Source organism: Centroberyx affinis, unplaced genomic scaffold (assembly GCF_046629955.1).
Source record: "Centroberyx affinis isolate AG114_WGS23_722 - 3 ecotype Tasmania unplaced genomic scaffold, CSIRO-AGI_Caff_v1 ptg002180l_1, whole genome shotgun sequence".
Classification (NCBI taxonomy): Eukaryota; Metazoa; Chordata; class Actinopteri; order Beryciformes; family Berycidae; genus Centroberyx; species Centroberyx affinis.
Window position 1 is genome coordinate 54,064 of NW_027280488.1, and position 15,884 is coordinate 69,947.

At 39.8% G+C, this 15,884-nt stretch overlaps 1 protein-coding gene across 1 annotated transcript; it reads right to left on the reverse strand.

Moving 5' to 3' along the window:
- Nucleotides 1-1,023: 1,023 nt before the first annotated feature.
- On the reverse strand, nucleotides 1,024-11,149 carry LOC139654975 (mitogen-activated protein kinase 14A). The gene is made up of 12 exons (XM_071532261.1): nucleotides 10,942-11,149; nucleotides 9,181-9,310; nucleotides 7,724-7,782; nucleotides 7,259-7,370; nucleotides 6,364-6,393; nucleotides 6,155-6,202; nucleotides 5,797-5,911; nucleotides 5,550-5,621; nucleotides 4,987-5,066; nucleotides 3,402-3,480; nucleotides 2,888-3,061; nucleotides 1,024-2,089 (listed from the first exon to the last, which is right to left on the reverse strand). Exons 1-12 carry the CDS (start codon nucleotides 11,073-11,075, stop codon nucleotides 2,028-2,030), a joined length of 1,095 nt encoding a protein of 364 aa, XP_071388362.1. The 5' UTR covers nucleotides 11,076-11,149; the 3' UTR covers nucleotides 1,024-2,027.
- Nucleotides 11,150-15,884: the final 4,735 nt, after the last annotated feature.

Sequence of the window (15,884 nt, forward strand, 5' to 3'; positions counted from 1 at the left end):
ATAAGCAATAAAAAGCAGCAGAAACAATAAAAACAGCAAAAATAATATATGAATATAGCCGCAAGCTATATTCATATATTATGCGGGGTCCAAGCACAATTTGGAAAGACAAACAGATAGACAAAACATTACAGAAGGTAAAAAGACACACAAAAACTGACAAGTTGTGAAGATCGGACATGCAGTTTATTAATTATGGCTTTATACCGGCTTTTGCGTTGGCCTGTGACTTCTGTCAAGTTAATCTTTTCATTGCAACCACATTGCTGGAGTTATTCGCAACGGCCAGACTTTCTATTACTTGTCCTTGACGACTAATGACTGTGGAAAGGTCAAGTCTGGATTTGAACCCACAACCTTCCACATGAAATGCTGATGCTTTACCTACTGAGCCAAACACCTGTTATAGGTTCAGTGAGGAGAAACTGACTAAAGGGAGAAGTAGTGTGATACTGCAGCCTATGATTGACAGACTGACAGTGCTAATCACTTTATAGAACATTGTAGTGCTCTCTATCAACGAATAAAACAATAGTAAGTCACATGGGCCAGAAAACTGCTGCTGCACTGCTCTCTATGGGTTGAAAGGTCTGGCCACACCCCAATCAGTGATGCCAATCAGGTATTTTGCCATTGACAGATGATGTCAAACACCTGCTTTGAGTTTTCTGCACTGTGTGATATGTGAGACTGTGTGAAATATGGTTGCTGTAGGACTTATGGTTTCTGAGCTGCAGATACTTTTAGCGGAGAAAAAGAAAGAAAGAAAGAAAGAAAGAAAGAAGAAAGAACAATTCCAGCAAATAAAATAGGGTTCCAGCACTATGTGCTTGGACCCCTAATAAACAAGACATAAGCATGATCATCTACAAGTAAAGGATGTTAATGGAGTGTTTTTTGAAGAGTTGGATTGGACTGGCTGAACCTCACAGGCAGGTTTCTCATAAATATCTGCAGCCTTCCAGCTGTTTAGGAACCCTAAAATACTAAAATAAGTCACACCTCACACATCCGTATCTGCTTTATTTTAAAATGGTTTATTTGAATACAGTTGAGTGAGTCTGGGTTGGAACAGTCAAGATAAAAAGGAAGATGTACATATAAGCACATGTCCAGAAACTGAAATTATATGGGACAAAATATATGAAATGCCCTCAATGAAATGACACAATGTAGCTTAACATGTCTGGCTTTGTTGTTGATAAATCACAAGAATACAAGGAAATTCCTGCATCTTTACAAACCCATCCTAAAGTAAAATGAAATGCTCGTTCCATTATAAACCCTTGAAGCATCATGAATCTATTATACACAAAAAAACACAATAACTACACATGTAGTGTAAAACAGATACAATCTACCTAACTTTTTGTCATTGCAAGGCAACATCGCCTATCTGAATTCATTAGCCTCTATTCTGAGCATTTAAATCTGGAACTGTTTTAGCTCCTTCTCCATTACTCCGTTAACATTTACAATGAGCAACTACTATCCATTATGTTGTAACAAATACAAATCTATGAAAAATGAACAGTCTGCACCAGCTGGTTAGGTATGCCCACAAATAATGTTATAACACGTAATGGCAGAAAAACAACAAAACACACACACATAAAGGAAACCACAATATCCAATGATCACCTCATGTTACCCTCAAGTGTTTTTCTGTGATCATTTGTCCACACAGGGCTACTGTACTTAAGAAGCTGATGCAAATCGGTGCCTCAATATTGTGGAGCAAAACCACCAACAGTACTAGCATAACTCCTTCTGTGGGCCTCCTATTGTTTTTCTGCTGGCTGATATAGGCCAGGCTACTGAAGCTGCCATCCACCTAAATTCATTTCATTTGCAACAACTGCATTTCATTTGTTTTCATTTGCTTTCAATGGAGAATATTATCGCCACATAATCTCAAAACATTTCCAGAGGGCGACCTCTTTGTTTTTCCTGAGGTTGACACTGTTGTTGACCTTAATGCATTTACTATAACCAAACACTAGGGGGCGCCAGCACATCACAGTGTCCTACATTGCTGTCTGGCTGGGGTTGGCAGGGTCGAAGGTCATGATCTCCATGTGGATGAGACCTGATTGGATAAAGGAGGGAATTTAACAATAAAATATGTAAATACATCAAAAAAAATAAATGGTGTATACACACAACTTATGTGGAGAAAAAATACTCTAACATAATGAGATTTTTTTTCTTTTTCTCCCTATTTTTTCAAATAAATAATATTAACCTTAATAGGTTATAATATAATTATTTTATTTAGATTTAGTAAACTGTGACATGTATTTTAACTGTGACATCAACCGAAAGGGACAACATGAAAATTTGCCTGGTGGCTAAATCTGGCATATTTACATTTGGTTTTAAATGTTCAATAATATGGACTGTCCCTATTAAATAAAGAAATCATAATCATGACATCATAATCATAACATGTCTTTTGTGATAGTAATGATATGTTGAATGTATGTGTCTTTGTGTCCTGTCTTAATTTTTGTCGTTTCTGTGATGTTGCAAATGGAGCTGCTGTGATGCAAGAAAAATTTCAGACTGGATCTGACAATAAAGTATCATCATCAACATCATCATCATCATAAATCATAGCCACAGCCTCTGGAAATTTCTGGAAAATCTCTATGTACAGTGTAGATTTATTACAAGAGAAAGTGGCACAAGGTTTATTCTGGCGTTTTTTACACCAAGGTTTGAGCCTTACAAAGCCAGCTAATAGATTTTTGAATAAGACAAAATTCATTCTCAGTGAAATCAGGTAGGAGGTTGAGACTTTCAAATGCGTGTTGTAAACCTCAGAGGGAAATCCGTCTCATGTAACAGAGTTCACCTCCGGCCTCTCCCGCACAGCCATACTTACTCTTCCACTCCCCGATGGCGAGCTCCAGGCTCTCGAAGGAGTCGTCGTACGGGTCGGAGTCCGGCTCGCTGTCCGGGTCGTGATACTCGGCCAGGTAGGGGTGCGACAGGCCCTGTTTAGCCGTCAGCCGGGTCTCTGGGTCCAGCAGCAACATGCCTTCCAGCAGGTCCACGGCTGGAGGCAGGAACACAGACAACACAAAAGTTAAAGGGGCAGTAAATGACTTCTGCCTTTCAAAACTCACTTTCCAACTCACTTTGTTGTTGCAATTCCTACTGGCGGCCAATAGAGGTCATATATTACATTCATATGTTTTAAATGGGGAAAGAATGATTCACCTTGGTGGGGATACAGTCATCTAAATCCCATTTAAATACCCCCGCACTTCCCAGTATGTATCATATGCAAGGAGATTCAGGCAAGAAAGGAGAATGTTCATTTTTTTTATATCGAATAATGTCACGAATTTCAGCTTCAAGTCAGGCTGTCCACAACGGGAGGCAGTTCAACTCACCGTTTTCCTCCATGGAGGGAAACACTTCCCTGAAGTTTTTCTTCTTCTGCACAGGGAGACTTTGTACATATGACTGCGCCTGGACAACAGCATCATTCCATTAACTACGGTTAAGTCTTAATTCCAAAGCAAGAGGGTTAAATAAATAAAAGCAGATGAAACAGGTATAAAGGATGGGTGAGACAGTAAGGAGTGTGAAATATTCCGATGACATTCAGAAACACAAGTACTTATAAACATCGAACAAAAAGTTCGGAAATTTGTGTTTGGTAGATTATTTCTCTGTTGTAACAATGCTTCTTGGCAATACATTTTATACCGTTGGAAAGCCTGTTTATTTCCCTTTTAAATGGTGCCTCATTTGTAAGGAACATGCATTTGTGGGATGAGCAGCACAGCTGAGTATGTGGGTTGCGCTCATGAAAAATTTGCCAAATCTTCTCTGCCAATGCCAAACTGCTTATTCTGCTGTTGCTATTGACTCTTGTTTTGAGCTTCCGGTCCCCCAGGTGCTGACAATCAGGTACCTGATTGGCACCTGCACTGGAACCTGAACATGTGGAGGAACGTTATGTTCAGCGATGAGTCCAGATTCTGCCTACGGAAGTTGGATCGTAGGGTCAAAGTGTGGAGAAGACGGGGAGAACGTTATGCTGATTGCTGCACCGATAGAGTAACACCTTTTGGTGGAGGCAGTGTGATGGTGTGGGGCGGCATCTCCATCACTGGAAAAACAAGGCTTGTCATCATTAGAGGCGATCTCAATGCAGAGAGATATCGAGATGAGATTCTGCAACCAGTGGCAATCCCATATCTCCACAGTCTGGGACCGAACTCCATCCTCCAAGATGACAACGCTCGCCCCCACAGAGCGGGGTTTATCAGAGACTACCTCCAGAATTTGGGAGTAGAGAGAATGGAATGGCCTGCCAACAGTCCTGACCTCAACCCAGTTGAACACTTATGGGATCAGCTTGGGCGTGCTGTTCGTGCTAGAGTGACCAACACAACCACGTTGGCTGACTTGCGACAAATCCTGGTTGAGGAGTGGAATGCCATCCCACAGCAGTGTGTGACCAGGCTGGTGACCAGCATGACGAGGAGGTGCCAGGCTGTTGTGGCTGTGTATGGTTCTTCCACACGCTACTGAGGCTCCTGACTGTTTGTTAAATGAATAAATTGTAAAATTGCCAATATGTCTTGTTTCTTCCTTGTTACTGATAGACTTCAATCATCCAATCCACCAAACAACACCAAACAAGAGTCAATAGCAACAGCAGAATAAGCAGTTTGGCATTGGCAGAGAAGATTTGGCAAATTTTACATGAGCGCAACCCACATACTCAGCTGTGCTGCTCATCCCACAAATGCATGTTCCTTACAAATGAGGCACCATTTAAAAGGGAAATAAACAGGCTTTCCAACGGTATAAAATGTATTGCCAAGAAGCATTGTTACAACAGAGAAATAATCTACCAAACACAAAGTTCCGAACTTTTTGTTCGATGTTTATTATACTAATCACTCTCATCGTGTTTCATATAAAAGGGAACGCCTATGGAATCAAGTGATGAACTCAACTTACATCTTTGCTCTGCATCTTCTCAACCAGGGAAGACGGTGGTGTTCCTGTCAGGCGGAGGATCTTCTTCAGCTGATCAATACCTGAACAGGCTAGTTAAAGAAGCCTTATGATGGCACACACAGGACATGTACGATACACCATATAGATCTGTAGCTGCTACACTATTGTAGAACGTTTCATTCATTCATTTTTTTATGAATATACTGTGATTTGTACTGTGAGTTTTCAGTCAATGCCATCACAGATACATTTTGTATATTTATTATTTTTCATATACAATTCTAACATCCTACTCTGAGCTTAGATGTTCTACCTTTTATTTCAGTGGATCACTGTATTTCTGGCTGTTCCCTTGTTGGGTCAGTAAGGATTGATTGGTTTATTGCAATATTATTTGCAATGATTAAAGAAATCTAATAAAAACCTTACAATGCTCTATGTTTTCTTTACCTTCAACATGTTAAAAAGCCTGAGATATTGTGGATATTGCAATTACACTGCTGCTGTAAAGCCCATGTGCTATAAGGTCTATATGCGGCAAAGTATTGAATGTGTGAGGATACTGTCATGTCCAGGGAAAACAACCTGGCCAGTTATCATCTCAGCCAGGATACAGGCGGCCGACCAGACATCCACTGTGAGAGAGAGAGAGAGAGAGGGAGAGAGAGAGAGAGAGAGAGAGGCACAAGGGAGAACACCAAAGGCAGGCCAATTGGTGAAATTTTTAATATCGCAGCTGTAATATTTTGCTATATTAAACAACAATATGCTGTTCCGATCTGCAGCTGGGGGGCGATATGAGCATGTCACCTGTCTGACTGTAGTGCATCCAGTTGAATATGACCTCCGGTGCTCTGTACCAGCGCGTCACAACATAACCAGTCATTTCACTCTCCGTCTGCCTCGCCAGGCCAAAGTCCAGGATCTGAGGACAGGCACAGCTTCAAGTTTACAACAGTGAGCGAGAAGGAGTGGAGAGGACTGGCTGCTGTTGTCCGTCTTTTAGTCCACTTGTAACATTGACAATCTAGGAAGTGAGACTTTTCCTACTCTTTTTCTCATTGCAAGTCACTCTGGATAAGAGGGACAGTAAACCATCATGTGTTGTCATATATATCATCATCTTGACCTCAGCATAATCCAGCATGTATCTTGTTGACTAACTTACCTTTAATTCACAGTTCTCATTTACAGCGAGGTTGCCAGGCTTCAGATCCTAAAACGAGCCATAAGAGACGTTTCAACACCACACAGGTACAAACAGCCTACTGGGACTTCTTGTAAATAACATCCAACCGTTCAATTCAATTACATTAAGAAAAACACACATAAGCCAAGAAGCCTACAGTGGCAAAGTAAAAACGATCAAATACCAACCCGATGCACGATCCCCGCAGAATGAATATACTGCAAAAATGCAAAAAAGAGGTTGGAACGCACAGTAGACAATAACATATACAGACATATTGCACCTACAGAGTGGGCAGAGCAACATCCTGTGATTGAGAGGCTTATAGCTCTATGAGTGGCACTGCATTATACATGGATTTAAAATACAGCATAAACACTTGCACCACAAAGTCGTTTGAGAAGACTGTGTTTTGTGTGTTTTCCAGCCCCCAGAGCATTAAGTAGAGTTAGGTGACATGGACACATATTAGGAAGGGGAAAAACATCTCAGGGTCAAAGGGGTTTACAGCTCACAACCAGCAAAGGAGGCAATTACAAGCAGTTATTTTCGTTTTCCGCTCTGAAACGTGCCTGCTCTTTTGTTTCCGTTGAGCACTTTTGGTTATACATTGACTATCAGAGTGGAGTGGCATGAATACAGATAAAACAGTAGAACAAATACATTATGTGTTCTGTGTGCATGGCATATTGCATGGTTTCATTTGGATAGAATAGCTATTTTTTTTTATATATTCATAATTTATATATCCAGGTTAGTCCTGTTGAGATCAAAGATGTCCTTTAAACTACACCAATAGCACTTTTGGTTACAGGCAGAATAACAATATAACATTTCATAATAACTAATACAAAAAGTGGATGAAAAGACAGAGAGAGATGGGACGAAGATGTAGAAAAGGAAAAGAAACAGCGGAGACGTTATATGGTACGGCATATTAGAAGGGTTGAAGAGAGGGAGAGAGAAAAAAAAAATGAAACTCTGCCTCAAATTGATTCCCGGTATCAGCATCTCCCTTGGCTAATAAATGAATACGGCCTAAAACAACAGACAAGCTGTGAGCCAACAAGCGCAGTGACACACCTTGAGCCCTCTGAGGAGCTGGTAGAACAGGTATGTGATGATGCGATCGGTTAATCTCCGCCTCTTCATAATGTGGCCCAGGTCCTGGGCTACGAAGGGCATTACCATATAACTAGAGAGAGAGAGGGAGAGAGAGAGAGAGAGAGAGATAAAGTATAGATAAACCAATATAAATGAATAGTGGAGGGGCAAAAAGTACATATAAAGGTATTTCTGTACTTTTATACTACATAGATGACTAGAAGAATGACAGTCTATAGATTGCAAGTAGGCGACCAACTGTTCATTACTATGGGAAAAAAAACTAAATCACACACACCAACCAAAACAAACATGAATAAGCTTGCTCTCACACATGGCCTCTCTCATGGCTTTTCATACACACACACACGCACACACACACGCAGACTCTCAACAAGCTGTGACAACTGGCGGAGGAATGCGGCTCCTGACTCCCCCACTCACAAGGTTTGGAATTTTTCCAGCGTGGAATCAGGTGTGAAGACGTCGAGGAGGCAGATCACCTTGAGGGAAAAACAACACGGAGGAGAGGAAGAGGAGGGTGAGGCCAAGCTTGTTGTCCTGTTAACGCACGCTGCCATGTTGCAAGTCTACCAGTGTACTCACGTACACACACCTTTGGTCCCCATGCTCATCGAGAGGTCAGAGTGCAGGGTCAGTATCAGTGCACAGGTTAAGGGTCACATCTTATATAAATGTCATGTTTGCATTCTAGAGCATCACTAGAGTTCCTGTAGATAAGTGTTTCTTTATGTGGTAAACTGCAAGAACCTCATATTTTTTTTTTATTTTGTCTCTATCTTTGTTGCTAAGCGTTCATTGCTGTGGTGTTTCTGCACTGCTCTTCCCAGAGATCACCTGTCAATCAAACAGTGTCCAGTACTGTGACGTCTTTTTCCTTGGATTTTCTGTTGATGCAGTTTGAGTTTCTCTTCTCTTTGTCTGTTCAGCCATGGTGGCTATCGCTGCTCATGCTAACTACCCAGTCCTTCTTCTTCTGTTTATTCCAAACAAACTAGAAAAGTAAAACGCATCACTTCCTGTTCGCCAGAGGGTTTTTTTTTTCCCAGGAAGAGAGTGTTTAGAACAGCAAATGGAAATGATTTCACAAACTGGATATAGGTTGGATCACTATTGTGGTATAGCAATCAATGAGAGAGAGGAGAAAAAATGACATTTAATTTTATGAAAATGTCACAGATTATCACTTTAAACTACAGGTTGGGATCCAAAATGGGTCCCAGACTAAAAAAAACTTTAAGAAACCTTGCCATAGATTGGTCTGATAAAAGACATTTATGTGGGTGTCTATGGTCCTTCAGTGGTTTTCAGTGAAAACACTGAACCATGAGGGTTCCCACAACACACAACACACACAGCTTGACAGGAACATAAATCTAAGTGTCACTGATGGGATTATGGACTTCTGTCACATGGACCACAAATTTTGCTCATGCCTGAAAGAACACCTCTATGATCACAGATACACATAGACATCAAGACATCATAAAGATAGCAAGATTTTTTAAGCATTTCAAGATTCAAACCCACGTCGCTCTTAGATTGTGGAGCCACCAGGATACTTTAAGCATTACAGAACAGGGTTGATGTATTGAATTTATAACACATTTACAGCTAAGACCATTAGGAGACATCAGTCATCAGGAATTAGCAAGTAAGACTTTATTCTTAGTTGATGTTTGCGATTGACCTGCCTGGTTGAAAAAGGCTTACCTACATTAGAAACTATTTATTTCTCTTGTCAGAAACTCAAAATGTACGCATTCATGGCATTGCAAGGCACTTTGTATGAACAGCATCCACCAAAAGTCACACATTATATTATGAAAGCTCAGTCCAACACAGAACCCGTGTCATCCACCATGTGTCCAAGGGCTTACATTGTCGTTCTGTATGTGGCGAAGCAGCCTGAGCTCTCTGTAGGCCCGCTTGGTGTGGATGAGGGACTGGAAAGGCCGGTACAGCTTCTTGATGGCCACCTTGTCCTTGGTCTGCTGATCGATGGCAGAGCTAAGGAACAGTATGAGAGGAGCCACACACAGTGAGCACATCAGGAAACTGTATTTTGCCCACAGTATAGTTACTGTAATGGTGTATTTTAAAGTTATTTTAGACAAGACTTTACAGAACAGTGTGTTGATATTTTGAAAGGATTTGAAAGGATCTTTGAGTTTAAATGCACTCATATATGGAGTTTATAGGGGGAAAAGATGTGTCTATTCTATCAAGAATCTATTCACTAAAAGTAAAGTCTGAAATGTACAGAAGTTGTTAACAACATCTATTCTATTCTATTCTATTCTATTCTGTTTTGTGGATGTCAATTGGATAAGACAAGGTGTGGCAGTTTCCTTAGCTTAGCCTAAGTGAGTCCAAATTTGATCCTGTAGTTTTTATCATTACAACAGAGAGCGAAAATGAAGCAAAACTTGCCAGAAATCTATTTGGAAGTCATATCTGAAATATAAAAGTCACATCAAGGCAGCATTCAGGACTGATGTTCCCTCTAAGCTGATAGTTTGGTGACCGACAGCTAATAATTGATCACACTGACCAAATAATAATAATAATATCTTGTCAGTCATCGGCCATTGCTCCACTTTGTCCCCAGATACTGAATTGATTTAGGCAGGTTTGGACATTTTGGTGGTTCTATTCTATTCTATTCTATTCTCCCTGATGGGTTATCATCAGATACTGTGTCTGAGAGTGTCTGCTCCAGTAGGTTGGGTTGCTCTAAGTTAGAGGAGATTCCTGTCTTATCTGCGAACCTGCATTGACTTGCTGTCTAGCCTCAGGCGCACAATAGTGCTTCTGTTTGCAGATGTCAGAGGAACCTACTCCTTGGACTGCATGCGACACTCTGCCACTGGTATGCAGACTTAGGCCTACATAAATGCAGACAGCGCATAGAAAACCATTTGGGATAACGTTAAAGACATTTACATTGATTGGTAAATAACCAAGCCAGGCCCAAATTCCTTTTACCAATTACAAAACATGTAGCCTACCCTAAAGGAAAACCACTGTAATATTGCTATATTCCTGTAGGGACATGCAGTGTGTCTGTGGTGCTCAGTAGTTATTTTATAGAGACCTTATTGTTTTTATCTTCTATCATTTCAATATTTCTATAATATTCCTATAGGGACTTACAGTGGGTTAGTAGGAAGTACTCAATAGTCATTTTTATAGAGACCTTATTATGTTTTGTGGTAGTTTTTCTCTCCTATTCAATCACTATAATAATCCTATAATATTCCTGGAAGGGATATTTTGCTTGTATAGTATCCTTCTAAAATGTACTATAGGATTACTATTGAATAAAGAAGCCAAGCAGAAATATCTTGTTTCTCCTATAATATTCCTATTGGGACGTATAGTTTTTGCTGTGATGTTGTATGTCCTAGTATCCTTCTGCTATAGTTTTAAGTATTTTTCAGCAACACAACAGGTCTTATGATCAGCATTAAAATTTACTATAGGATTAGTGAATAACGCGGCCAGGCCAAAATACCATTCATTTTGTTTCGTACAAACTATGTGAAGGGTTACAGACATTGATTACAATGTTACAGAATAGGTCCCTTCCCACAGTCAGGATACCCGCTGTCCGGTGCCCCCTTCCCGGGTAAACTCACCACACTGTCCCGTAAGCGCCGGAGCCGACCGCCCGCAGCGCCGTGTATCTCACCGGGACGTCCCAGGTCGTTTTCTGGATCTCCACTCTATGATAACCGGCTCTGACGGGGGGATCCTTCACTGGCGACTCCATTGCGTTGTTGAGTTTCAAATTCAAATCGGTGTTTTACTCATAAAACTTTTTCATAGCCTGAAGTTTCGATCTGACAGGTGAGGCAGCAGCAAAGGTAATAGGAGCGCGGGGAAACGCCCCCCTCGCTCTACTGCCTGCCCCCCTCGTCACATGGGGAAGCTGTCATTTTCTGTCAAGCATAACCTGGCAGTTGTTAAAATCTTGTCGTAAGCCTGTTGCCACAGAAATAATATTGTACCGCTTTGGGCTAATAATGAGCTTGCGGCTTGGGGCTAATAATAAGGCCGTTTGTGCTGCAAACTTACCGTTTTGAGTTTTGCTATAGCAGAACTCAAAACGGTAAGTAATATAATAGGAATACTATAGTGATACTATAGGAGACAATGAAATTCCATAAAGTACAGTATGGTCACTAGAAACTCAATACTGAGCAGCACAGACACACTGTAAGTCTCCTACAGGAATGATATAGAGATACCATAGGAGATTAAAAAAATACGTAACACACAATAAATTCACTATAATCTCATGGCAACACTTAACGTGTTCATTAACTAATGTTAACTAATACATTTACTAACATGAATTAAACATGAACAACATTAACAAAGATTATTAATGTTAAATACACATTAACAAACATGTATAACAACATTACTTAATGCAGTTTTTTTATTGTGCATTTACATCACCGTTCATGCTTAATTCATGTTAGTAAACACATCAGTTAATATTATTAACAAACATATATATTAACATTAATTAATGTAGTTGTTCATGGGCATTTAACATTACCTAATCTTTGTTAATGTTTTTATTCATGTTTAATTCATGTTATTAAATGCATTAGTTAAAATTAGTTAATGATCGCTTAAGTGTTACCAATTTCACTACTGAGTACCACAGACAATATAAGTCATTTTCTGAATATTATAGTGATATTACAGTGATTTCTTCATTTGGGAAAACTGATTTGGCCTTTAGGTTTAGACCTATTGATCAGGTAAATGATGGATTGACAATATTATTTCAGAGCAGACTGCGGGCCATTCACTGTGTTCAATATATTACATGTCACTTACATGAGACAGTCTAGACTGGACACAGCACTGTAATGAAAGGCATCAGTGCTGGCACAGAGCCTTGCCTTTTGAGTTGCTCTTCCCAGTTTTTGACATTTGATACCAGGGAAGGACAGACCTTGGTCAAACACCAATTTGCAACTAGGCCAAACTTTTTATGGTTTGTTTGAGTCTGTATTCTGGTGCCAGACACTGGTTTGCAAAACAGAACAATAAGATGAGTATCAGAAAGCTGAGACAAACACAAGGAAGTGCTTGAAAGCCAAACTGGTTCATAGAGAATTTACCCAACTTTTTCTGAACTGGCCTGATGTGGTAAACTCCAACTATGTGGAACTCCATGCAGATTCAAATGAAAACTAAATTATTTTGATTCAGAACGGCAAACTTGCCTTGTTTTTTGTTTCTCAAATGGAGATATAATGCTTTTGAGTGTAGCTAATTTCCAAATGCCAGCAGAGAGGACAATTTGACATGCTTCCAGACACAAAAAATATAAGCCACAGCCTGGACAGCTAGTTTCTATCCTTGTTTTGATACGCTCTGAAGCCTTAAATAACAATAACGTTATAATAGTGCTGTCTTTTACTGATTCCTGTAGGGAAGTTCTCCCCTCCTCCACAGGGAGGTCAGAGGTCAGAGGTCAGGCACAGCTACAGAGCTGGAGCTGGTAGGGATTCAGTGTCTTGCTCAAGGACACTTCAGCAGGGCGGATGCTTGCTCACATGGTCATTTAATGGTCTCTTTCGCCACTAGAGCAGAATAAAAACACATTTGAACCAAGACAGAATACATAATATTTTGACTTAAGTGCTCTTTATCATCATCAGATCTTTCTCTTTAGACATTAGCCCCCCCCCCTGCCACATATGGCTTACTTAAAGGAAAAAAACACCGTAAACACTTTAATATTGTTAAAAAACAGCTATTCGTGATGTACCTTGCATTTGTGGGTCAATTTTGCAGTTTGATGGTGTATTTTTCTTATTCCCATAATTCATAACAATTATTGAAAGCAGCAAATATATTAACTACAGACTTCTCTCCAAAAGTTCTTCATAATATAAGAGTAGCATTTTCATCATCTCTCTTGCAAAACACACACACATTTTGTTCTTCTCTTATTGGGAATGCAATATTAGTATGGGGTCAGCCAAGCCTTTTTCCAGTCAATATTAAAAAGGGAGTTCCAAAAGAATTTGCCTTTAGGGGATGGCTTGCGTTTTGAATCCAGCATTCCTCCAGTATATTTGTTGTCACAGGATTTGTCAAATAAACTCAACCCCTCCAGGCAGAGGGCTCCAGAGTCCTCCTGACTTCCCCACAGCTCAGGTGATTCCTCATAAGTCGACTCAAGCCAGTGGGAATAGCTGAAAAACTGAGTTGAACTCCTTGTGAGCTACAGGGAAATCGTGTTTCAACACGAACCGTTCATAGGACGGAACATTTCCTTGGCTATCAAACATATCTGAAAAATCACTGATGTTGCTGCTCATAGAGTTATAAGAGATAAACTGTGGAGGAAGCAGAGTTTTCATGACATTCCATTCCATCACCAGATAGTTCCAGCAGCTACAATGGAGTTTGACAGCAGAAAATGTTTCAGCGATCTAAAACTTCAACGGTAAACATCAGATTTTGGTGTCAGTCTCTGAATCTAAGAGCGAGGGCTTCTTTCTAGAGCCGCCATTTTGCACTGACAATCATACTTGGTTGCTGATGAAGTGGCTGCTATGGAAATCCCACTATTTTTACATGAAGGCTGCATGAAAATCGCTAGAAATGCGATAGCACTATAAATGTGTGTTAATCAAGATCTTCCTTTTTTTTTTTTTTAAATAAATGGATACAAGAGTGATGAACAAATGCTCCATGGAAATATTTGTATATGAGCTCCTCTTGGCCGCCATGTTGTCTTGGTTTTCTCCATGATGGCAGAAGTGTCAGTGAACACAGACTGACTGATAGGAGATATAGGAACCAAGTTCTTTGACCATGTCATACCTAATGACCACAAAACTGATTCTACATCAGCACATCTAGGCTTAAGACGTTGATACAGTAAGTAGGAACATCACATTTGTGCTTTATATGGGAGGCCAACTTCAGTCTAGACCACCACCCTGGCACCTCAGGTCTGTAATACCAATATCATCCAGCAGAGGGCGACCATACATTATATTGGTAGAAAACTGTCCTGACAGGTGAGGGTGAATATGAGGACGAGGAAGAGGAGACATCAACTGTAAGATTTTCTCTATTGTGAGATCTTATGAATAATAGTTTTGACTGTAGAGTAAATTCTATTGGGTGATTACAAGGAATACACAGAATAAATGGAATGAATTCCAACAGAGCCGTGATAATCAGACTTTGAACTCATTTCTCAATGTTGAGGCTTACAGGGTCCCTAATAACATAGACTATCACCCATACTGATAACAATATTCACATATATTTCAGAATATCTTTACAGATATATTTCTAAATTTACAAAAATGGAATTGTAGGCCTACATGTAGATGAGATACTTTCATTCAAGTGTTTTTTTTAATTTAATTTAATTTTTTTTCAGTATGAGCAGGATCACAGATGGTCAGTTTTTATCTCTATGGCATTGGTGCTCATCTGTCTACAATGAACTGAATGAAATGTTGGTCAAGTCACGTCTAGGTTCAGGCTACAGAGCAGTGTCAAGCTAGCCAGTGTAACGAGTCATACATCCGGTAAAATATTTCAAAATAAAACCCATATTGACTAAGACGTTGCAATGTTTTTCTTTTTTCTTTTTGAGTAGTACAAGATACAAATCTGAAGATTAAGATAAGACACCAACTTGTCTGACTGGAGACACTTTTGTGTTTGAGACTTTGTCATCTTTGTCAGTAGGTATATTACCTGTATTATATGGTAATTAAGCAGAGGGCATTTCAGTGGTGGCTTATTGTGGGAGAGGAATTGGAGCTCCTATTCTATAGCCATTAAGAACAATTTTGCCATAGCTATCGGTTGAAATGGACTTTTAGTAGACATCCTTAAGGATTTCATTTGTTTTTTTCATGGTAAAATCAAGCACTTCTTGCATCAGGAAATACCATGTGTCATAATACAGTGTAACAGTTTCAATATCTATTAAACAAATATAATTTCACTCCTTATTTAATCTGATTGATTTGTTTGTCTATTGTTTTGTACACCCCAAATGGATATCGCAAAGTGTGGCACGTAACATAGCTAACCTGATTCCAAATTTGTATGAATTGAATTTTTATCATCAACCGTAATGTTACAATCTGAAGCAAAGAAATTTCCAGGAATCTATTTGGAAGCCACTTGAAAAAAAAAAATCACATCAGTGGAGCATTCAGGACCAAAGTTCCCTGGTGACCTGTACATCGAATAATTTGTCACATTGGCCCAAAATATATATTTGTCTGTCATCAGTAATTGCTTCACCTTTTCCCCAGAAATGTAGTGGATATAGGTCTCACAGTGTCAAGTCTTGGTGGCAAAGGCTATTAGATACAGAAACTTTGCCGTACCTTAACGTTTTCGTGAACTGACACCTCTGCCCTGCTGTAAGATGTTTTCCAAGTGGTAAGTATGGGCTTTTATTTTGAAGAGGAAATCTTCTAACTTCCGGTGTTGCTCTGTCTAACTCCGTGTCACTTGACGCAGCTGTCCTCTGTAGTAACTGTTGACGCCTCTCAGTTGCGGTGCGGACAGT